A 23,655-nucleotide genomic window follows, 5' to 3' on the forward strand; every position below is an offset into this window, starting at 1 on the left:
TTGTGAGATGTTGCGGCCATCAAATTCAAAATGACCTTATTTTTTTCTTAAAATGGTACATTTTCTTGGTTTAAACATTTGATATGTTTTCTATTTTCTATAGTGAATAAATACGGGTTTATGATATTTGCAAATTATTGCACTCTGTTTTATTGTAGATTTTGCACAGCATCCCAACTTTTTGCCAATTTGGGTTGTAAAAACTTTCCAGTATACTTTTTTCAGCTGTGTATATCACTCCTTCTGGGGAATTTAGCCTTAAGCTAGCTATGTACATTCTGAGAGGCAATCATTTAGAACCATATAATATAGAACTCCCATTGTCCCCAGATAATCCGAAATGCCCATGGCATTGCCCGAGTGATGAGCTCATAACCCCTGTGCGAAGCTGTGTAATTGTTATTCACCTCCGAAGGTAATAGCAGTTTGTCTAGATTTTACACTCCCTTGGAATTTTGTGCATAACTTCGATAATACCACTTACTTACAACCAGCTTTTAATCACAGAAACAACCAAAACGGTCTACACAATTCACCTTTTGCAGTTATAGTTGTTCCATCAACTTGTTGATTTCAACCATTGATTGAAAGTTGGTAAAATAATTAAGAATTGCCATCAGTATGAGCAGCATTTGGTGTGTTGTTAGTAGTGTATTTTTTGCTTCTGGAGTGGTCTGTCCTGTATGAAGAAAGCTGTTTACTGTTTATTCAGGTATGGCCAGTAGAGCCTTGAAATATCGGGATATACACTGATCAGTCAGAACTTTAGGATCCCCCACCTTAAATTGCTTAGGTTCCCCTTTTGCCACAAAAACAGTCCTGACCCATTGAGGCATAGACGCCACTAGACTTATGCTGTGATATCTGCCACCAACCTGTCAGTAGCAGATCCTTTAAGTCCTGTAAGTTGCGAGGTGGGGCCTCTATGAATGGGACTTGTATTCCAACACATCCCACAGATGCTCGATTGGATTGAGATCTGGAGAGTTTGGAAAACAAATCAAAATCCTAAGCTCCTTGTGTTCCTCAACCCATTTTTGCAGTATGGCAGAGCGCATTATCCTTTTGAAAGAGGCCACTACCATTTTAATGAAGGGGTGTACTTGGTCAGTAACAATGTTTAGGTAGGTGATAAGTGTCAAGTAACATTCATTCACATGAATGGCAGGGCCCAGGCAGAACATTGCCCAAAGCATCACACTGCCTCCGCCGGCTTGTCTTCTTCCCATAGTTGCATCCTGGTGCCATCTCTTCCCCAGGTAAGGAATGCACACGCATCCAGCCATCTGCATGATATAAATGAAAATGTGATTCATCAGACCATGCCAACTTCTTCCATTGCTCTATGTTCCAGTTATAATGCTCATGTGCCCATTGTAGGCGCTTTTGCCTGTGAGTATGGGTCAGCATCGGTGTATATTGCAACAAAAAAACTAAACAATATTACATTGTATAAAATATGCTCAGCAGATGTAATATTTATCTGCACCATACTGAGCACAGCAGGTCTGCATCATTGTATTCACTGCTACTACTGACAAACTAATTGGCAAATCTTAAGTTCAGTCTTTATAACCAGGAGCCCAGACAAGCCAGCTTACATTTACACTGTCTGTTTGCCAAAGCCTCATACGTCAGTCTTGGCCTGGTTGATTTTAAAGAATGCAATTTTCCATTGAGGAACTAACAGTGTCAGCATTCTTCTACCGCTGTGTGCAGATAGGGTATTGTGGTATTGAAAGGTGCCATGTAGCTTGGCACTAGTTGCCCTTATCTGGCAGTATGATTAGTGCTATTTTTTAATGATTTAACTTTTTCCATGTTTCTCACGTGCTTTGAAACATTTTATACTGTTCATTGTCATTCTCATGGCATCATTATTTGTCTGCTTTTTTCAAATTCTCAAAAAAAAAAAATGTGGATTGCGTATAGTTAAGGAAACATTTACCTATAACTTAGTGAAAGTGGAGGTAACCATATTGGAAGCTCTACAACTATGATTAGTCAGTCTTGTGTTAAAGTAGTACAGGGAAATCATTGATTGCCCCTATCAGTGTTCTGAATAGTCCTGAGCCTGTAAAAATGCAGCCTAGAGCAGTGATGGCGAACCTTGGCACCCCAGATGCTTTGGAACTACATTTACCATTAAGCTAATGCAGTGTAGTTGAGCATCATGGGAAATGTAGTTTCAAAACATCTGGGGTGCCAAGGTTTGCCATCACTGGCCTAGAGTCTTCCAGCACTGTCATCTCCCAACACACTGTAGCCTCATCCTGCACACATGGGACCGTAGGAGGGAGGTTGCACTTTACAGTGTCATCTGCCAAGAGATTGCAAGCTGATCATAATGCATATGTGAAACATAAATGGAAGTGAGAGTAAATCTCCCCAATATAAATGAAATATCCTCTTAGACTTTGGGTGGTTTACTGGAAAAAAAAACGAATTTAGGAAATCTTCCAAAGTTTTGGATTTTTAGTCTCGATGACAGTGGTCACCAAGACTGGTAAAGTTTCCCAGTGGGTAAGGCCGAAAAAAAAAAAAAAAAAGTTGGTCCTTTCTTTCTTCATCTAAAGTTAAAAATGGCTTTAGATATACTGATATAATTTTTTAAACTCAGCTGTAAAGTCTCACTTTTTTTTTTCTTTAAATACCAAACATGTTATACTTACCTACTCAGGGCAGTGGGTTTTGCACAGAGTGGCCCGGATCCTCCTCTTCTCGGGTCCCTCTTATTTGCTCCTATCCCCTCCCTCCTGTTCAGTGCCCCCACAGAAAGAAGCTTGCTATGGGGGCACCCGAGCCAAGTCACAGCTCCCTGTGTCCATTCAGACATGGAGCCGCCACCCATCCCCGCCCCTTCTCTCTCTCCTGATTTGACTGAATGATTTTTATTGACAGCACTGGGAGCCAATTGTGCCATGCTGTTGTCTCAGCCAATGAGGAGGGGAGTCCCAGGCAGCTTAGACACTCCTGCAACATCACTGGATAGAGATGGGCTCAGGTAAGTATTTGGGGGGCTGCTGCACACAGAAGGGTTTTTTAACCTAATGCATAGAATGCATTGGGATAAAAAAAAACCTTCTTCCTTTACAATCCCTTTAAAGTAGAAGAGAGGATGTTCTAGAGGGCAACTCTATATTATTGCCCATCTTTTTGGATTGGGATGTCCAATCCATTTTTTTCCTTTTACACCTCCCCTAGTCTATGTTTACTAGGAAAGAGTTGCTTTATAGTTCAGAGAAGATAGCTGGAAAACTGATAACATTGTTTGGGTTTTCAGTTCAGTGCATGAGTTACAAGGACACTGGATTTCTGTCAGGATTAACAAGTATTGTTCTGTACATTCAGAAAATGTTCTTAGCCCAAAAAAGAAAACAAATTCAGCTACCACATCTAAGGACTAGTAAGCTGAAATACATTAGATTTTTAATTTTGGGCTTAGATTCACTTTTAGTTACTTTCCTAAAGTGATGTCACTGACATCTTGTGAATTGAAAAGTTGTGCTGTATAAAATTTTTACATGGGTTCCAAACTAGCTTCTGTCACCATTTATAAAGGACAGGCTACATTTAAGTGTAAAATAACAGGTTTTATATATTTCTTGTAATAATTGCATAAATGTTATTGTTGTCACTCAGAACATATATTTTCTTACCACCTCCTGTGTCTATGTGACAGCTCTGAATATGTATCTCTTTTCTTATCTGTCTTGTCTCCAGGGATTACCGGGACCAATAGGAGTTCCAGGACCAAAGGGAAGCCGGGTTAGTGTCATCCTATAATTTACAGCCGATGTGTGAGATATTCTCTTGTAGCAGAGACAACCAGAGGATTCTGGGATACCCACTGGAGCATCAAGTATACCACTGATGCCTATCACATAGGAGAACAAGCTTGATTGAAATGTATTTGTAGTTTATCATTTTGTTGAATGCATTAGAAATCATTTAAACTGTATTTATAGTTCATCATGATTTTGTCATAATTTACAGATTATGTTCAGCCTGTTTTATACTTTATCAGCACAGAAAAGCAGAACTGAATTCCCAGTGCCGAACAGGAAATGATGTTGCAGCCCAAATCGCGGTTTCAGGTCTTGACCTACAGAGCAGATAACCCAGCTCTGCTTGTGTGATGAATAAAAGCAAACCAAAAATTATTTCAGCAGTGGTTGTAATAATTGCTGCTATTGTTTTATCACATTATAAAATGGTTGTCAAAATATAGTATGGAAGAGCAAAGTGGTAAGGCGACCAGAATACCAGAGTATGAATTGCTGTTTTGCATGTTATTTAGGAAAAATGTCCCTGGTACTTTTTCACCTGGAAAAGGATTTACATTCTGTCCTTCCTGCCCTGAGTTTTTTACCTCCTCATCCAGCCTTTTTTTTTTTTTTTTCTACCCCATACACAGTGATGGCGAACCTTGGCACCCCAGATGTTTTGGAACTACATTTCCCGTGATGCTCCACTATACTGCAGAGGGCATGAGCATCATGGGAAATGTAGTTCCAAAACATCTGAGCCTGATGCCCAGACTATGCCAGTGTGAAGTGGACAATAGAGGGGCAGCACTAGGGACGAATCTGGTGAACAGTATGTATATGTTGATAAGGAACATGCTGAGAGAGCAAAGTAAGCAGAGGTTAGCTCATTAGTGTTCTGCTGCTCCTTAACTGTCCAGGATGATGGCAAAGCTGTATTCTCTTAAATGGAATAGAGAGAAGTCAGATTAGCAACCTGGTGAGGCTGTGTAAATTGACATCATAAAAAGCAGAAGAGTCGTGAACGGGAAGGATTTTACATGAGCTTAGACTTCCCTGTTCAGTTGGTTTAATACCTTGTCTTCTATTAGGGTTCCCCAGACTTGCTGCATGATCCCAGCTGCTCATAATATCTATATTCAGAGTAAACACAGCTCTGTAATCTGTGGGCAGTAATTGCGCTCACAGTCCATGGCTAGAAGTTCAGAAACAGTTTACATTACTGAACAATAACTGAGAAACACATCTTGAAGCCATATGCAAATGAGACGTCTAGGATTTTTTTTTTTTTGGATCATCTGTGCTTGGTGTCTCTTATAGCTTATTTAAAAAGACCATGCTACTTTTTTTGTGTGCAGTATTAGTCTTGTATGTCACTTTGATTAATTATTGTGGCTGCAAATAGTTAGGGAACTGCTTCTGTTCCAGCATACATTGGGGTTGATTTACTAAAACTGGAGAGTGGAAAATCTGGTGCAGCTCTGCATAAAATACCAATCCGCTTCCAGTTTTTTTTTTTTGGCAAAACCTAATTAAACAAGCTGAAGGTAGAAGCTGATTGGCTACCATGCACAGTTGCACCAGATTGTGCACTCTCTGGTGTTGGTAAATCAACCCCATAGTTATGTGGGACTTTTGAGGATCTACCTATTTTTCCAGAGACCACACTGAGGCACAAAAGATTTTCTAGAATTTCTTTTCATAGAATGTTACTGTAGGGACTTCATTGCGTTTTGAAAACATACATGTGCTAGATCATTGATTTAGAACATTTTGAAGCCAGAAGTTCAACATCATAGCCAGAGAGCCAGCATTGTTTGAAGAGTATGGTGGTGAGGCGCCAGGATAAATAGGAAATCTGGGATAAATCTGACCCTCTGGATAGCAGACTTAGGCAGTGCACCAAGCAATAGATATCCATCCTAATGTGATTCTTTTTTCTTTACAATGAAAAGGTTCTTTAACAGAATTGTTACCAGTGTGTTTCAGAGGGTGTACATAAATCTCTCTTTGAATTAATTATGCCAGAGGGATCTGGACAGTGGATTGCTGTTCTTGAGCTGGCTATAGATGGAGCAAATTTCTTTCCTGAAAAGAAAATAGTTTTATTCTCCCATCAACACAGTCAGTATTGATGGGGGAATCCCTCCCCGGCGCCATTGTGTTCTCTTGGGGGGGAAGTGAGAGAACACGGTGATTACTGCTAGTGGCTACAAGAGCCTCTAGCAATAGTCACATGTAAAATTTGACAGGCTGGTTACACTCAACAACTTTGGTACATTCAGCCTGCCTGTACATAGTTCGACGCTCGGCCGGTTCCCGCTGAAACGGCCGGGATTCGAGCCATCTATGACTGGCTTAAGACTTAATTTATTTATGCTGCTTGATGAGTCAACTGCATCCCATAATTAGATCCACTGTCCAGCACAATTAAAGTATATGTAGACCTTCACCTTTTAAAACAACCCATTCAGTTTAAAATAGAAATGAAAGGCAAAATATATGGGTGTGTGTATCTATTTTTATATATATATATATATATATGTGTGTGTATGTATATATGTTTATGTATATATATATATATATATATATATATATAATAAAACCTTTTTTTCCCTTTTTTTTTTTAGTGATCACATAACCTCTGTACTCAGCTGCATTGGGAGCTCAGAGAGTAAGGGGGGAGAAACAGCAGCCCTATGGTCTTCCCAGTGAGTGGCTGTGTGTGGGTGGATGGGGGGGGGGGGTCATGTCAGGACAAGCCTGATCATTGGAGAAGAGCAGGCTGAGTTCTCAGCACAGCTTGAAAACTGACCACGGTGTGCTCTAGTGTGGTCAGTTTTTAATAAGAAAGCAGAGGGATTAACCAGAACACTGGGGATTTCACACAAAGGAAGCAATACAAAGAGAACCGGACACTTTTTCATACAAGTACATGGTACAGCAGGCACCTATCAGGAATATGTAATGTTGGGTTTACATATTCTATAATCCAAGCCCTGATAATGGAGGATTTCTGTACAACCTCTGATACAAGTTGGCCGCTATTCTATTGAGGAACCTGGGAGCTAAAGAAGATGAATAATATGACATGGTGGCTCTTGCACGGTATTTTAAGTCACTTATGTCCAGAAGTAGCTATATAACACACAATGGCAGAGTAGAGCTCTTACAGGGAAGACTTGATTTAAAGGTAGATGGGAAAAATGGTTACAGAAGCACCAGGATTACAATGTGTGAGACAATGCTTTGTCAAGGGGTGTGGGCTATGAATTGGTTCCAGTTTGTGATTTCCTTGTACATTTTATAGTACGCCATCCTCTGTAAACTCATGCCAAGTCTAAAAGAGGTTAAATGAAAAGTCGTGCTTTTTTTCAATCTTTGATCTGGAACACATTACCAAACGCAGTAGCCTGTTAATCTCCTCTTCCGATACTCCCAGCTTTTTTCTGTGGTTGGATTCTAAGCTTCAGAACTGCATGGCCAGCTTTGCTCCCTCTACGTGATAAAGTGGCTGCAACATCAAGAACCTATAAACTGCTTTTAAATATTCAAACACACAATTAATCTGCAACATAGAGACCTGGAGACTTTCATATCTGTAGACTAATATTGTTTAGCCACCATTATCTGATTTTTCTGGGCTCGTTCTGCTTTTTTGGGTGATAATGCAGATACATTTGTTATTAATGAACAGTTGAAAACCTTGTTTCTTTTTCAATTTCCTTTTTCTTGTTGACTGTTTAACAGAAAATTGGGTCTGGTTTATAATTACCAGTTCAAAGCAAAACGGTGCTTTTGCCAAAATCAGCCAATAAGATGCTTCTGTAGCTTTCATTTCTTTGTAAAAAGATGCCAGAAAGTACCTGATTGGCTGCCATGGCCACCACAGCTATTTTGTTCTGGTTATGTAAACCAGCCATGTTGTTTAGTAATTATTGCTATTAACTCCTAACTAGAATTTGTTACAGTAGGTTCCTGTCCTCTTGGGCCACACACCACCTGCGTAGAATACCACCGTTCCTGATGCGACACCCTGCCTTCCTCCTGCATAGAATGCTACAGTCCCTGGTGTGAGGGTATGTGCCCTTGGACTACATCGTGGAAGCCAGCACCATGCAGTCCATGGGCATATACACTTGCCTCAAGGTTTATCTCATCATGGAGAACCACAGACCAGCGCTGGAGGAGACACAGTTCTACCAAGAGCTTGACGCCCCCAGGCGGGTAGTAAAGGTTGAGGCTTGAGTTGGGTTTCATGTGTTATTTTTCTTTTCTTTTCCTTGCAGGGCTATATTGGTCCTCCGGGATTATTTGGCCTGCCTGGAGCTGATGGAGAACGCGTGAGTATTTTTCTTCATACACATGTAAATTTTTGGGCTTATTTTAGAAAAGCAGCAATCCGCGGTGACTCATAGCAACCATAGTTCACTTATCATTACTGTGGTGAGACCAGTGAATGAGGGCCTTAAGTTATTTGCTTTATCAAGGTTGCTAAGTTGCTTCCTAGACCGTGGATGCCATAAGAGGCCACAAAGTACTTTTTAAGTAGGCTATTCTCCTCTACAGAACTCTGCTAGATGATTTTAAAAAACTCAGACTTCTGCAGTAGGAGGTGAGTAGATTTGCTCACTGCCATGTGACAGTGCTTGGTGCCTAAGTGACCTTTCACCAGCAAAAAGTACCGTCATGTGAAATGTTTGGTGTGCCTGTGCGAATAATGAATTACAGAAAGTTGGTATTTGCATTGAACGTGCTGTGGGTGTCTGGCAGCTCTCTGGAGTTGAATACAGTTTCCATTTCCAGAGGGTTAAGTTCACCTCAGAAGACAGCGTTTTTTGAAAGGGTAAAGCAAGGGCCTGTAGAGGAGGACAGTCTACTGGAAAAAGACTATATGGCACCTTGCTTTCTGAGTAAATGGATTAGAACAGTAGTGCATTGCATACTTTTTTTGGTTGAAATCCAGTCTTGGTGAAAAAATCTTTCTAACAGGAGAACAGACAACAAGAAGAACCATCAAGGAGTACCAAACTCTATCTGAAAAACAATTGTGGTTCTTTCAGTGGAATTGTATTTTACTTCAAGTTTTTCCTAACAAATCATGGTTTCTGCAGTGTCAGCAGCACGAGTATATTAATTTGATTTAAAGGAACCATTTGACACACAAAAAATTGTTCTAGTATGGAGTAGAAAATTATTGATATTTATGCTTTATCTTTGCTTGCAATGAGCATTATTTACATTTGTTTGATGTAGCTTATTACATCAACAGCCCATATCAGAACAGGGTCTACAGTGCTCAGTAATTTCACAAACTCACGGGTAAGATAATTGAACTAATTTTCTTACACGTGTTACAGCTTAATGCAGACATGCCCCAACTGGTGAGTGGAGTCCTCCACCAGTTGCACTGTGGACACAGTTGAGTATAGTCTCTGAGGAAGTAGGTTTCTCACTGACCCATTGGTTTTGTTCCCATCACAGGAGTTTTACCAGACTTGAGCAAATTTTGATTTGCCTTCAGAAGTTGAATCTGGGCATGGCATTGTGTAACAAGCTAGGAAGTGGAACAGTCTTGGAATAAAACAGGCTGGCAGCAACACAGAGAGAACTTTACCCCCTGTCTGTGTGCCCCGCTCTGTTCTTTCATTGGATCTATTACCTTGTGCACTGAGGCTAGACAGATACACAGCTAAGTTAAGGACACCACTGAGACATACAGCACATCTTGTCTCAGCAGTGCCACTCCTGCTTCATCGGGTTCTTGGAAATTCTACCTCAATTACAGAAATGGTAATACCCTTTAAATGTGTCATTGCTACCCGTTGTCATGTTGCTTGCCAGCAGTCACTGAAATAAAGTTACATAAGCAAGCCATTGTCACAACTGTTGATCTTAAAGGAGGACACATTTGGGAAATGGCATGAACTTGAGCTGTGTAACAATAGTACTAAATATTTCTTTATTTTCCTGTTTGAAATACTTTGAAATGTTCAGGAGAGCCACTCCCCAATTGGCATTTCAGTAACCTGAGAGGTGTACTTTTTTTTTTTCCTACTTGATTTTTAACTCTTTACTGATAATTGCTCCCTGCCCAAAGTGTTAAGCTGGCCAGAGACGGTTCAAATCTCAGCCGATTTATCAGGAACCGGCAAGATTCAAACCATGTATACGCATGCTGAATCGATAGATCATCTTGGGCACAACCAGCCTGCTCGATCTTGCGATATTTGCAAGCAGTTGTTATTGCTACTAGCAATAATCACTGTCTTATCCCGATGGAGGCGGCTTCCTCCACAGAATACAATTGCTCAGTGGGAGGGATTCCCCTGTCAACATGATCTGTGTTGATGGGGAAATCGAGCGTATAGGAATGAAATGCGCTCTGTCTATGGCTGTCCTTAGTCAGAGTGTGAGGCTGTAAAGCCATTTAATCAGCTTCCTAAACTCAATGCTGTTAATTGACACTCTGTAAACAAGCTACTTTTAACTAGTGTTGAGCGAACACGGACTGTATTATTCGTGTTCGTACCGAATAATTGGATTTTTTGTACCCGAACACGGACACGGACACTTTACTGTATGTTCGGGTAAAAATCCGTGTTCGGTCGTTTTATTTCCGGGTTTTGCATGCTTTGGCGCTCTTTTCATGGCGGGCTTTCAACAGCCAATCAACAATCGTTTAACTGGTGTGCCTTAAGCCATCCCAGCCATGCCTGCAAATGTCTCAGTAGCTGTGATTGGCCGTCTGAAGCATGTGACCAAGTCTTTATAAGTTCGAGGCAGCCGCAGCGGCGTCATTATGCTGCTTAGATTCAGGGACAGAGCACACATCAACGTGCTGGCTGCTGATTAGGGAAAGATAGGCAGGAAAAAACCATTTGTGTCCGGATAGAATTGAGGGACAGGTCGGAGTGTTTAGGCAGGGCGAGTTGTAGGCATTTTAGGGATAGAGTCTGCTGAATTATATAGGGTCAGTGTCTTCTACAAACTACAATCGATATTGCTGTGTGGGGGGTGGGGTCTGCACTCAATCCTGATCTACGATCTCTTCTCAATCCTGTTAGGGACAGAGTCTGCTGAATTTTAGGGAAACTGTGTTCTACAAACTACAATCGATATTGCTGTGTGGTGTGGGATTGGAGATAGGCAGGTGTCAGTGATCCACATCCATTTTTCTGTGTGTGAGCTGCAGTGAACACAATCTTTTTGGGCTGCAGTGAACACAATCTTTTTGGGCTGCAGTGAACACAATCTTTTTGGGCTGCAGTGAACACAATCTTTTTGGGCTGCAGTGAACACAATCTTTTTGGGCTGCAGTGAACACAATCTTTTTGGGGTGCAGTGAACAAAATCTTTTTGGGGTGCAGTGAACACAATCCTTTTTGGTGTGCAGTGAACACAATCTTTGTGGGGTGCAGTGAACAAAATCCTTTGTGGGGTGCAGTGAACACAATCTTTTTGGGGTGCAGTGAACAAAATCCTTTTTGGGGTGCAGTGAACAACATCCTTTTTGGGGTGCAGTGAACACAATCTTTTTGGGGTGCAGTGAACAAAATCCTTTGTGGGGTGCAGTGAACACAATCTTTTTGGGGTGCAGTGAACACAATCTTTTTGGGGTGGAGTGAACAACATCCTTTTTGGGGTGCAGTGAACAAAATCCTTTTTGGGGTGCAGTGAACAAAATCATTTTTGGGGTGCAGTGAACACAATCTTTTTGGGGTGCAGTGAACACAATCTTTGTGGGGTGCAGTGAACACAATCTTTTTGGGGTGGAGTGAACAACATCCTTTTTGGGGTGCAGTGAACAACATCCTTTTTGGGGTGCAGTGAACACAATCTTTTTGGGGTGCAGTGAACACAATCTTTGTGGGGTACAGTGAACAGAATCTTTGTGGGGTGCAGTGAACACAATCTTTGGGGGGTACAGTGAACACAATCTTTGTGAGGTGCAGTGAACACAATCTTTGTGGGGTGCAGTGAACACAATCATTGTGGGGTGCAGTGAACTCAATCTTTGTGGGGTACAGTGAACACAATCTCATACTGAAGGTTTGAGGGTGCTGCCTGTTCCATACTCCCCCTACTCCTCATCTAGCCTTTTAGGGGTACAAACAATAGTAATTGGGGCCTAGTGTGGTTGTGTACGTGTGATATACATACACTTTTTTGGGATCATATTTTCTATTCCGCTATTTAATCAAAAACCTTTGGGGATCAGTTAAATTGGGGGATAGTCTGTGTTGGTACGTGTGAGAGAGATCCACCTTTCCAAGTTGTTGGGGTTCATCTCATACTTCTGAAGGTTTGAGGGTGCTGCCTGTTCCATACTCCCCCTACTCCTCATCTAGCCTTTTAGGGGTACAAACAATAGTAATTGGGGCCTAGTGTGGTTGTGTACATGTGATATACATACACTTTTTTGGGATCATATTTTCTATTCCGCTATTTAATCAAAAACCTTTGGGGATCAGTTAAATTGGGGGATAGTCTGTGTTGGTACGTGTGAGAGAGATCCACCTTTCCAAGTTGTTGGGGTTCATCTCATACTTCTGAAGGTTTGAGGGTGCTGCCTGTTCCATACTCCCCCTACTCCTAGCCTTTTAGGGGTACAAACAATAGTAATTGGGGCCTAGTGTGGTTGTGTACGTGTGATATACATACACTTTTTTGGGATCATATTTTCTATTCCGCTATTTAATCAAAAACCTTTGGGGATCAGTTAAATTGGGGGATAGTCTGTGTTGGTACGTGTGAGAGAGATCCACCTTTCCAAGTTGTTGGGGTTCATCTCATACTTCTGAAGGTTTGAGGGTGCTGCCTGTTCCATACCCCCCCTACTCCTAGCCTTTTAGGGGTACAAACAATAGTAATTGGGGCCTAGTGTGGTTGTGTACGTGTGATATACATACACTTTTTTGGGATCATATTTTCTATTCCGCTATTTAATCAAAAACCTTTGGGGATCAGTTAAATTGGGGGATAGTCTGTGTTGGTACGTGTGAGAGAGATCCACCTTTCCAAGTTGTTGGGGTTCATCTCATACTTCTGAAGGTTTGAGGGTGCTGCCTGTTCCATACTCCCCCTACTCCTAGCCTTTTAGGGGTACAAACAATAGTAATTGGGGCCTAGTGTGGTTGTGTACGTGTGATATACATACACTTTTTTGGGATCATATTTTCTATTCCGCTATTTAATCAAAAACCTTTGGGGATCAGTTAAATTGGGGGATAGTCTGTGTTGGTACGTGTGAGAGAGATCCACCTTTCCAAGTTGTTGGGGTTCATCTCATACTTCTGAAGGTTTGAGGGTGCTGCCTGTTCCATACTCCCCCTACTCCTAGCCTTTTAGGGGTACAAACAATAGTAATTGGGGCCTAGTGTGGTTGTGTACGTGTGATATACATACACTTTTTTGGGATCATATTTTCTATTCCGCTATTTAATCAAAAACCTTTGGGGATCAGTTAAATTGGGGGATAGTCTGTGTTGGTACGTGTGAGAGAGATCCACCTTTCCAAGTTGTTGGGGTTCATCTCATACTTCTGAAGTTTTGAGGGTGCTGCCTGTTCCATACTCCCCCTACTCCTAGCCTTTTAGGGGTACAAACAATAGTAATTGGGGCCTAGTGTGGTTGTGTACGTGTGATATACATACACTTTTTTGGGATCATATTTTCTATTCCGCTATTTAATCAAAAACCTTTGGGGATCAGTTAAATTGGGGGATAGTCTGTGTTGGTACGTGTGAGAGAGATCCACCTTTCCAAGTTGTTGGGGTTCATCTCATACTTCTGAAGGTTTGAGGGTGCTGCCTGTTCCATACCCCCCCTACTCCTAGCCTTTTAGGGGTACAAACAATAGTAATTGGGGCCTAGTGTGGTTGTGTACGTGTGATATACATACACTTTTTTGGGATCATATTTTCTATTCCGCTATTTAATCAAAAACCTTTGGGGATCAGTTAAATTGGGGGATAGTCTGTGTTGGTACGTGTGAGAGAGATCCACCTTTCCAAGTTGTTGGGGTTCATCTCATACTTCTGAAGGTTTGAGGGTGCTGCCTGTTCCATACTCCCCCTACTCCTAGCCTTTTAGGGGTACAAACAATAGTAATTGGGGCCTAGTGTGGTTGTGTACGTGTGATATACATACACTTTTTTGGGATCATATTTTCTATTCCGCTATTTAATCAAAAACCTTTGGGGATCAGTTAAATTGGGGGATAGTCTGTGTTGGTACGTGTGAGAGAGATCCACCTTTCCAAGTTGTTGGGGTTCATCTCATACTTCTGAAGGTTTGAGGGTGCTGCCTGTTCCATACCCCCCCTACTCCTAGCCTTTTAGGGGTACAAACAATAGTAATTGGGGCCTAGTGTGGTTGTGTACGTGTGATATACATACACTTTTTTGGGATCATATTTTCTATTCCGCTATTTAATCAAAAACCTTTGGGGATCAGTTAAATTGGGGGATAGTCTGTGTTGGTACGTGTGAGAGAGATCCACCTTTCCAAGTTGTTGGGGTTCATCTCATACTTCTGAAGGTTTGAGGGTGCTGCCTGTTCCATACTCCCCCTACTCCTAGCCTTTTAGGGGTACAAACAATAGTAATTGGGGCCTAGTGTGGTTGTGTACGTGTGATATACATACACTTTTTTGGGATCATATTTTCTATTCCGCTATTTAATCAAAAACCTTTGGGGATCAGTTAAATTGGGGGATAGTCTGTGTTGGTACGTGTGAGAGAGATCCACCTTTCCAAGTTGTTGGGGTTCATCTCATACTTCTGAAGGTTTGAGGGTGCTGCCTGTTCCATACTCCCCCTACTCCTAGCCTTTTAGGGGTACAAACAATAGTAATTGGGGCCTAGTGTGGTTGTGTACGTGTGATATACATACACTTTTTTGGGATCATATTTTCTATTCCGCTATTTAATCAAAAACCTTTGGGGATCAGTTAAATTGGGGGATAGTCTGTGTTGGTACGTGTGAGAGAGATCCACCTTTCCAAGTTGTTGGGGTTCATCTCATACTTCTGAAGGTTTGAGGGTGCTGCCTGTTCCATACCCCCCCTACTCCTAGCCTTTTAGGGGTACAAACAATAGTAATTGGGGCCTAGTGTGGTTGTGTACGTGTGATATACATACACTTTTTTGGGATCATATTTTCTATTCCGCTATTTAATCAAAAACCTTTGGGGATCAGTTAAATTGGGGGATAGTCTGTGTTGGTACGTGTGAGAGAGATCCACCTTTCCAAGTTGTTGGGGTTCATCTCATACTTCTGAAGGTTTGAGGGTGCTGCCTGTTCCATACTCCCCCTACTCCTAGCCTTTTAGGGGTACAAACAATAGTAATTGGGGCCTAGTGTGGTTGTGTACGTGTGATATACATACACTTTTTTGGGATCATATTTTCTATTCCGCTATTTAATCAAAAACCTTTGGGGATCAGTTAAATTGGGGGATAGTCTGTGTTGGTACGTGTGAGAGAGATCCACCTTTCCAAGTTGTTGGGGTTCATCTCATACTTCTGAAGGTTTGAGGGTGCTGCCTGTTCCATACCCCCCCTACTCCTAGCCTTTTAGGGGTACAAACAATAGTAATTGGGGCCTAGTGTGGTTGTGTACGTGTGATATACATACACTTTTTTGGGATCATATTTTCTATTCCGCTATTTAATCAAAAACCTTTGGGGATCAGTTAAATTGGGGGATAGTCTGTGTTGGTACGTGTGAGAGAGATCCACCTTTCCAAGTTGTTGGGGTTCATCTCATACTTCTGAAGGTTTGAGGGTGCTGCCTGTTCCATACCCCCCCTACTCCTAGCCTTTTAGGGGTACAAACAATAGTAATTGGGGCCTAGTGTGGTTGTGTACGTGTGATATACATACACTTTTTTGGGATCATATTTTCTATTCCGCTATTTAATCAAAAACCTTTGGGGATCAGTTAAATTGGGGGATAGTCTGTGTTGGTACGTGTGAGAGAGATCCACCTTTCCAAGTTGTTGGGGTTCATCTCATACTTCTGAAGGTTTGAGGGTGCTGCCTGTTCCATACCCCCCCTACTCCTCATCTAGCCTTTTAGGGGTACAAACAATAGTAATTGGGGCCTAGTGTGGTTGTGTACGTGCGAGATACATACACTTTTTTTGATCATATTTCCTATTCCGCTATTCAATAAAAACCTTTGAGGATCAATTGAATTGCGGGATAGTCTGTGTCGGTACGTGTGAGAGAGATCCACCTTTCCAAGTTGTTGGGGTTCATCTCATACTTCTGAAGGTTTGAGGGTGCTGCCTGTTCCATACCCCCCCTACTCCTCATCTAGCCTTTTAGGGGTACAAACAATAGTAATTGGGGCCTAGTGTGGTTGTGTACGTGCGAGATACATACACTTTTTTTGATCATATTCCCTTTTCCGCTATTCAATAAAAACCTTTGAGGATCAATTGAATTGCGGGATAGTCTGTGTCGGTACGTGTGAGAGAGATCCACCTTTCCAAGTTGTTGGGGTTCATCTCATACTTCTGAAGGTTTGAGGGTGCTGCCTGTTCCATACCCCCCCTACTCCTCATCTAGCCTTTTAGGGGTACAAACAATAGTAATTGGGGCCTAGTGTGGTTGTGTACGTGCGAGATACATACACTTTTTTTGATCATATTTCCTATTCCGCTATTCAATAAAAACCTTTGAGGATCAATTGAATTGCGGGATAGTCTGTGTCGGTACGTGTGAGAGAGATCCACCTTTCCAAGTTGTTGGGGTTCATCTCATACTTCTGAAGGTTTGAGGGTGCTGCCTGTTCCATACCCCCCCTACTCCTCATCTAGCCTTTTAGGGGTACAAACAATAGTAATTGGGGCCTAGTGTGGTTGTGTACGTGCGAGATACATACACTTTTTTTGATCATATTTCCTATTCCGCTATTCAATAAAAACCTTTGAGGATCAATTGAATTGCGGGATAGTCTGTGTCGGTACGTGTGAGAGAGATCCACCTTTCCAAGTTGTTGGGGTTCATCTCATACTTCTGAAGGTTTGAGGGTGCTGCCTGTTCCATACCCCCCCTACTCCTCATCTAGCCTTTTAGGGGTACAAACAATAGTAATTGGGGCCTAGTGTGGTTGTGTACGTGCGAGATACATACACTTTTTTTGATCATATTTCCTATTCCGCTATTCAATAAAAACCTTTGAGGATCAATTGAATTGCGGGATAGTCTGTGTCGGTACGTGTGAGAGAGATCCACCTTTCCAAGTTGTTGGGGTTCATCTCATACTTCTGAAGGTTTGAGGGTGCTGCCTGTTCCATACCCCCCCTACTCCTCATCTAGCCTTTTAGGGGTACAAACAATAGTAATTGGGGCCTAGTGTGGTTGTGTACGTGCGAGATACATACACTTTTTTTGATCATATTTCCTATTCCGCTATTCAATAAAAACCTTTGAGGATCAATTGAATTGCGGGATAGTCTGTGTCGGTACGTGTGAGAGAGATCCACCTTTCCAAGTTGTTGGGGTTCATCTCATACTTCTGAAGGTTTGAGGGTGCTGCCTGTTCCATACCCCCCCTACTCCTCATCTAGCCTTTTAGGGGTACAAACAATAGTAATTGGGGCCTAGTGTGGTTGTGTACGTGCGAGATACATACACTTTTTTTGATCATATTTCCTATTCCGCTATTCAATAAAAACCTTTGAGGATCAATTGAATTGCGGGATAGTCTGTGTCGGTACGTGTGAGAGAGATCCACCTTTCCAAGTTGTTGGGGTTCATCTCATACTTCTGAAGGTTTGAGGGTGCTGCCTGTTCCATACCCCCCCTACTCCTCATCTAGCCTTTTAGGGGTACAAACAATAGTAATTGGGGCCTAGTGTGGTTGTGTACGTGCGAGATACATACACTTTTTTTGATCATATTTCCTATTCCGCTATTCAATAAAAACCTTTGAGGATCAATTGAATTGCGGGATAGTCTGTGTCGGTACGTGTGAGAGAGATCCACCTTTCCAAGTTGTTGGGGTTCATCTCATACTTCTGAAGGTTTGAGGGTGCTGCCTGTTCCATACTCCCCCTACTCCTCATCTAGCCTTTTAGGGGTACAAACAATAGTAATTGGGGCCTAGTGTGGTTGTGTACGTGTGATATACATACACTTTTTTTGGATCATATTTTCTATTCCGCTATTCAATAAAAACCTTTCTAGGGCAAGATCTTAAATTACAGAAATATGAGGAGACCGTCAAATAAGGGCCGTGGCCTGGGTCGTGGTGCTGCTGGTAGAGCTCCTGTTGCAAGGAGAGGACATGGTCGATCTGTGCCAGCTACACGCACAAGTGAAACACCTTCCTCAAGTGTGAGTAGGCGACAGAACCTGCATCAGTATTTGGTAGGGCATCAAACGCCCCTAGAAGTGATGAGGCCAGAACAAGTTGAGGCGATAGTAGATTGGTTTGCTGCTGACAGTGCCTCCAGTTCCTTCACATTGTCTCCCACCCAGTCTACTGCAGAAAGGTCAGAGTTGGCACCTGCAGCCAATGTCCAACCGTCTTTCACCTCACCCCCTTGCAAATCAGGCCAGCAGTCTGAGCCCCAAGCCATACAGCAGTCTCTTATTCTTTTTGAGGACTCTGTCAGCAGGGTTTCCCAGGGCCATCCACCTAGCCCTGCCCCAGAAGTGGAAGAGATTGAGTGCAGCGATGCCCAACCACTTATTTCTCAAGATGAGTACATGCAAGGATCATCGCAGCACGTCTCCGATGATGACGAAACGCAGGTGCCAACTGCTGCGGCGTTCAGCATTGTGGAGACCGACAAGGAGGGCAGGGGTGAAGACTGGGTGGAAGATGATGTGGAGGACGATGAGGTCCTCGACCCCACATGGAATGAACGTCATGCAGGTGAACTGAGTAGTTTGGAGGAAGAGGCGGTGGTCGCACAGAGCCACCAGCACAGCAGAAGAGGGAGCAGGGTGCAGAAGCGGAGCGGCCGTGCCCTAGACACTACGCCCGCTACTGCCCAACGCAGCAAGGGAACGAGCGCACCAAAGTCAGCTCAAAGGAGTTCTCTAGCGTGGAAGTTCTTTAGAAAATGTGCTGATGACAGGACACGAGTGGTTTGCACCCTGTGCAATCAGAGCTTGAAGCGAGGCATGAACCTTCTCAACCTGAGCACAACCTGCATGATCAGGCATCTAAGTGCAAAGCACGAGCTGCAGTGGAGTACACACCTTCAAAACCAAGAAACGTCTCTGGCTCATCCTGCTTCCTCTTCCGCTGCAGTCTCGGCCGCTCCAGCCACATCTGTAGTGATACCGGCACCTGCCACCCCGCAAACAGACGATCTGTCAGCAACACCACCACCTGGGTCACCAACAACCATCTCCACAATGTCCCGTGGAAGCGTTCAGCTTTCCATCTCCCAAACACTTGAGAGGAAGAGGAAGTACCCCCCTACCCACCCGCGATCCCTGGCCCTGAATGCCAGCATTTCAAAATTATTGGCCTTTGAAATGCTGTCATTCCGTCTGGTGGAGACGCACAGTTTTAAAAACCTTATGTCGGTGGCTGTCCCACAGTACGTCGTGCCCAGCCGCCACTACTTTTCCAGGCAAGCCATCCCTTCCCTGCACAACCAAGTGGGGGAAAAAATCAGGTGTGCACTGCGCAACGCCATCTGTGCCAAGGTCCACCTAACTACGGATACGTGGACCAGTAAGCACGGTCAGGGGCGTTATATCTCCCTAACGGCACACTGGGTAAATGCAGTGGCGGATGGGCCTGAGGCGGATAGCAATTTGGCGCATGTCCTTCCACCACCGAGGATTGCAGGGCGCTTCAGTTTGCCTCCTGTTCCTAACTCCTCCTACTCCGCTTCCTCATCCTCTACCGCCTCCTCATCCGGACAGCGTAACACCTTCACCACCAACTTCAGCACGGCCAGGGGTAAACGACAGCAGGCAGTTTTACAACTTGCCTGTTTGGGGGACAAACCACACACCGCGCAGGAGTTGTGGAGGAGCATGGAACAGCAGACAAATGAGTGGTTGCTGCCAGCGAGCCTCAAGCCCGGCCTGGTGGTGTGCGATAACGGGCGAAATCTCATAGCAGCTCTGGGCCTAGCCGGTTTGACGCACATCCCTTGCCTGGCGCATGTGCTGAATTTGGTGGTGCAGAGGTTCCTTAAAAACTACCCCGATATGTCAGAGCTGCTGCAGAAAGTGCGGGCCGTTTGTGCGCACTTTCGGCGTTCTCACCCTGCTGCTGCTCGCCTGGCAGCGCTGCAGCGTAACTTCGGCCTTCCCGCTCACCGCCTCATATGTGACGTGCCCACAAGGTGGAACTCCACCTTGCACATGCTGGAAAGACTGTGCGAGCAGCAGCAGGCCATAGTGGAGTTTCAGCTGCAGCACGCACGCGTGAGTCGCTCTGCGGAACAGCACCACTTCACCACCAATAACTGGGCCTCCATGCGAGACCTGTGTGCCTTGTTGCGCTGTTTTGAGTACTCCACCAACATGGCCAGTGGCAATGACGCCGTTCTCAGCTTAACTATCCCACTTCTATGCCTCCTTGAAAAAACAATTCGGGCGATGATGGAAGAGGATGTGGCACAGGATGAGGAGGAGGAGGAGGATGAAGAGGTAACATTTCCAAGGCTTTCAGGGCAGTCATTCGCAAGGGGCTCCGAGGGTGGGTTCCTGCACACGCAAACGCCAGGGACGCAATTGTCCAGCAGGGGCACAGTTCTGGAGGATGAGGAGGATGAGGAGGAGGAGGAGCTGGAGGAGGAGATGGAACCATGTTCACAGCAGGGTGGCACCCAGGCCAGCTCATGGCCATCACTGGTGCGTGGCTGGGGGGATACAGAGGACACGGACCATACACCTCCCACAGAGGACAGCCTTTCGTTGCCTCTGGGCAGCCTGGCACACATGAGCGATTACATGCTGCAGTGTCTCCACAACGACCGCCGAGTTGCCCACATTCTAACTTGTGCTGATTACTGGGTGGCCACGCTGCTGGATCCCCGTTACAAGGACAACGTACCGTCCTTAATTCACTCACTGGAGCGCGATCGCAAGATGCGCGAGTACAAGCGCACGCTGGTAGACGCCATGCTGCTGGCATTCCCATCTGACAGCGGGGCCACAGTGGAAGCACAAGGCAGAGGAGGAGGAGGAGGAGGTCGCCAACGCAACCAGGGCACCGCCAGCACCTCAGAAGGCAGGGTTAGCATGGCCGAAATGTGGAAAAGCTTTGTCAGCACGCCACAACAAACAGCAGCACCAGCAGCTCAGATGGAACGTCTTAGCAGGAGGCAGCATTTTACCAACATGGTGGAGCAGTATGTGTGCACACGCCTACATGTAGTGAATGACGGGTCTGCCCCCTTCAACTTCTGGGTCTCCAAATTGGGCACATGGCCTGAGCTTGCCCTTTACGCCTTGGAGGTGCTGGCGTGCCCTGCAGCCAGTGTATTATCTGAACGGGTATTTAGCACGGCTGGGGGCGTTATAACAGACAAGCGCAGCCGCCTGTCCAGAGACAATGTGGACAAGCTCACGTTCATTAAAATGAACCAGGCATGGATCCCACGGGACTTTTCCGTACCTTGTGCAGAATAGCAATGGATACCGACCTTACCCACCCATTGTTCCATTTTTGCTCTTTCTCACTCTTTTGGGGTGTACCCTCATTTAAAATTTGTGAAAAGAAGCAGTGTTGGCTACCTCGTCCTCCTCCTCAGGGCCAGATTAATGTAGGGGCTATTGGAGCTGCAGCTCCAGGCCCCTACCTTTTATATAGGCCCCGGGTTGGCCATATTCACTGTTACCGCTCTTCTGTCACTTGTAAACACAGAAGTCTGGCTTCTATGCTCGCTTCCCCAGGCAGCACCCTCAGAACCTCCCCACACAGCGTGAAGGCCGGACAAGGAGGGACAGTTGGCGATGCATGGATGTGTTTATGGGCTTCAGAGACAGCATCCCATGTTGAATTAGGCATGCATGGCTGCACCCTTCCTCCTCTGGGTGCATGGCAAGGCACGGCCCTAAGGCCCTTCAAAATCCTCAGCACCAAGCCCATGATGCTGTTAATCCGGCCCTGGTCCTCCTCCACCGCCGCTTCCACCTACACCGCCCATAGGTGTGCGCAGCCTATTGCATTAAGGTGTGCACCCCAAAGTTGAAATACACATGCATGTGTTTGCCAGCAGGGAGAGTAATGTATCGGGGCCATGTACCTGTAGGCAAGGAGAAATAGAGCAGAGCAGGTCCCAGGGAGATCTTTCCCATCTCCTCACTGGCAATGCTATGTGCCCTAGGTGATTAGGGTGTGCCCAGGCACACCCAGCACACCCTGTGCGCACGCCTATGTCACCGCCACATCCACCACCACCTCAACCTCCCTCCTACTCCATATGGGCCTCGTCCTTCAGAGATGAAGAAGAACATTGTTTTATTTTTCTGTTTTTTTTTGTTGTTTTAAGTTATTTCCCTATCCACATTTGTTTGCAGAGCACTTGCCATGCTCTTAATTACGTTTTGCTGCCATTTGCAGCACTCTAGCCCTTTCCTTTGGTGTTTTAGAGCCATTTTAGTGCCTTAAAGTTCGGGTCCCCATTGACTTCAATGGGGTTCGGTGTCCGGGAAAAGTTCGGTAAAAGTCCGGGACACGGACCCGGACTTTTTTTTAAAGTTCGGCCGAACCCGTCGAACACGGACATCTAGGTGTCCGCTCAACCCTACTTTTAACCACTTTTGGTTAGCTTTGCGTTTTCTTGGACGCAGCAGGTCCTGTTGAAATTAATTTGACTTCCAGGAAAAGCAGTACAAAAGCAGCATTGAACACAGTGGTTTGGGGCAGTCAGCAATAAAAGCCTGAAGAGGCAATAGGAATGCCACACCAATGGTTGTAGAGTCCATACTGATTTTTAATTAATTTATTTTACAATAAAACACGCAATGCATTTCCCACCCATCAAGGTTTACATTAACAAAAAAGAACATTGTAAAAATGGTATGTCTCTATTCGTTAATGTCATCAAATATAGCAGTTAGAAATGGGGTGGTGTTAGCGTATTCCGTATACTGTAAATATTAGAAGATGAAATATTAGAATGAAACACCCCTTATCTACCTGCTGTCTTTAAGTGCCGGTTCACACTGAAGCAGCACGACTTCGGTGGGCGACCTGTGAAGTCGCGTGCACCGCTGTGCAACGCGACTTCGGCGCGACTTGAGGGACTTCCTATAATGGAAGTCTATGCAAGTCGCTCCGAGGTCGCCCCAAAGTAGTACAGGACCCTTTTTCTAAGTCAGAGCGACTTGTATCGCTCCTATTAGAACGGGTCCTGTACTACTCAATGGACCGCGACATACCACAACTTGTCAGGCTGACAAGTCGCCTGAGAAGTCGCGGCAGTGTGAATGGGCTCTAAGACTTTAATGATCAGAGACACAAAATAAGAGCAGCCTTACCAGAGCCAGTAAGCTCTAAAATAGTAATTCATTTCTGGCCAGAAAATACTTCAATATACTCAAAGATCAAGCACACCCATACAGTATATCTTAAGCCATAAAAAAAAAAAAAAACTGATTGGGGTTCAAGCCTCTCCCTACTCTATTGCAAAAAAAACATTTCTCTTACGTCCTCCGACAGTCGCCGCCTCTTCATATTCGTCACAATGGGTTATTGACCTTTGCTCCATAGGAGTAGCTAGGCAACAGAATATGTTAATATCAAAGCTTTTAGCATACCCCACCCCTAGGGGGTGGTCCCCTCAGTCAATACCCTCCTGCTTCCTGCATTCCTACCTCAGTTTCATTTGTCTAGCTCAGGAGTTAGCAGGCTTAACCTGTGCTGGGATTTCAGTCTCAGCCTCTATTCTCTC

At 44.3% G+C, this 23,655-nt stretch overlaps 1 protein-coding gene across 1 annotated transcript in view; it reads left to right on the forward strand.

Moving 5' to 3' along the window:
• The window catches only part of COL27A1 (collagen type XXVII alpha 1 chain), a 582,809-nt gene that overhangs the window by 152,200 nt on the left and 406,954 nt on the right, over window positions 1-23,655 (forward strand). Inside the window, exons 10-11 of the mRNA XM_082264626.1 lie at window positions 3,724-3,768; window positions 8,057-8,110. Coding sequence (XP_082120752.1) covers window positions 3,724-3,768; window positions 8,057-8,110 — 99 coding nt within the window. The remainder of the gene's footprint in view (window positions 1-3,723; window positions 3,769-8,056; window positions 8,111-23,655) is intronic.

This window comes from Pelophylax lessonae (genome assembly GCF_965119305.1).
Source record: "Pelophylax lessonae genome assembly, chromosome: 7".
Classification (NCBI taxonomy): domain Eukaryota; kingdom Metazoa; phylum Chordata; class Amphibia; order Anura; family Ranidae; genus Pelophylax; species Pelophylax lessonae.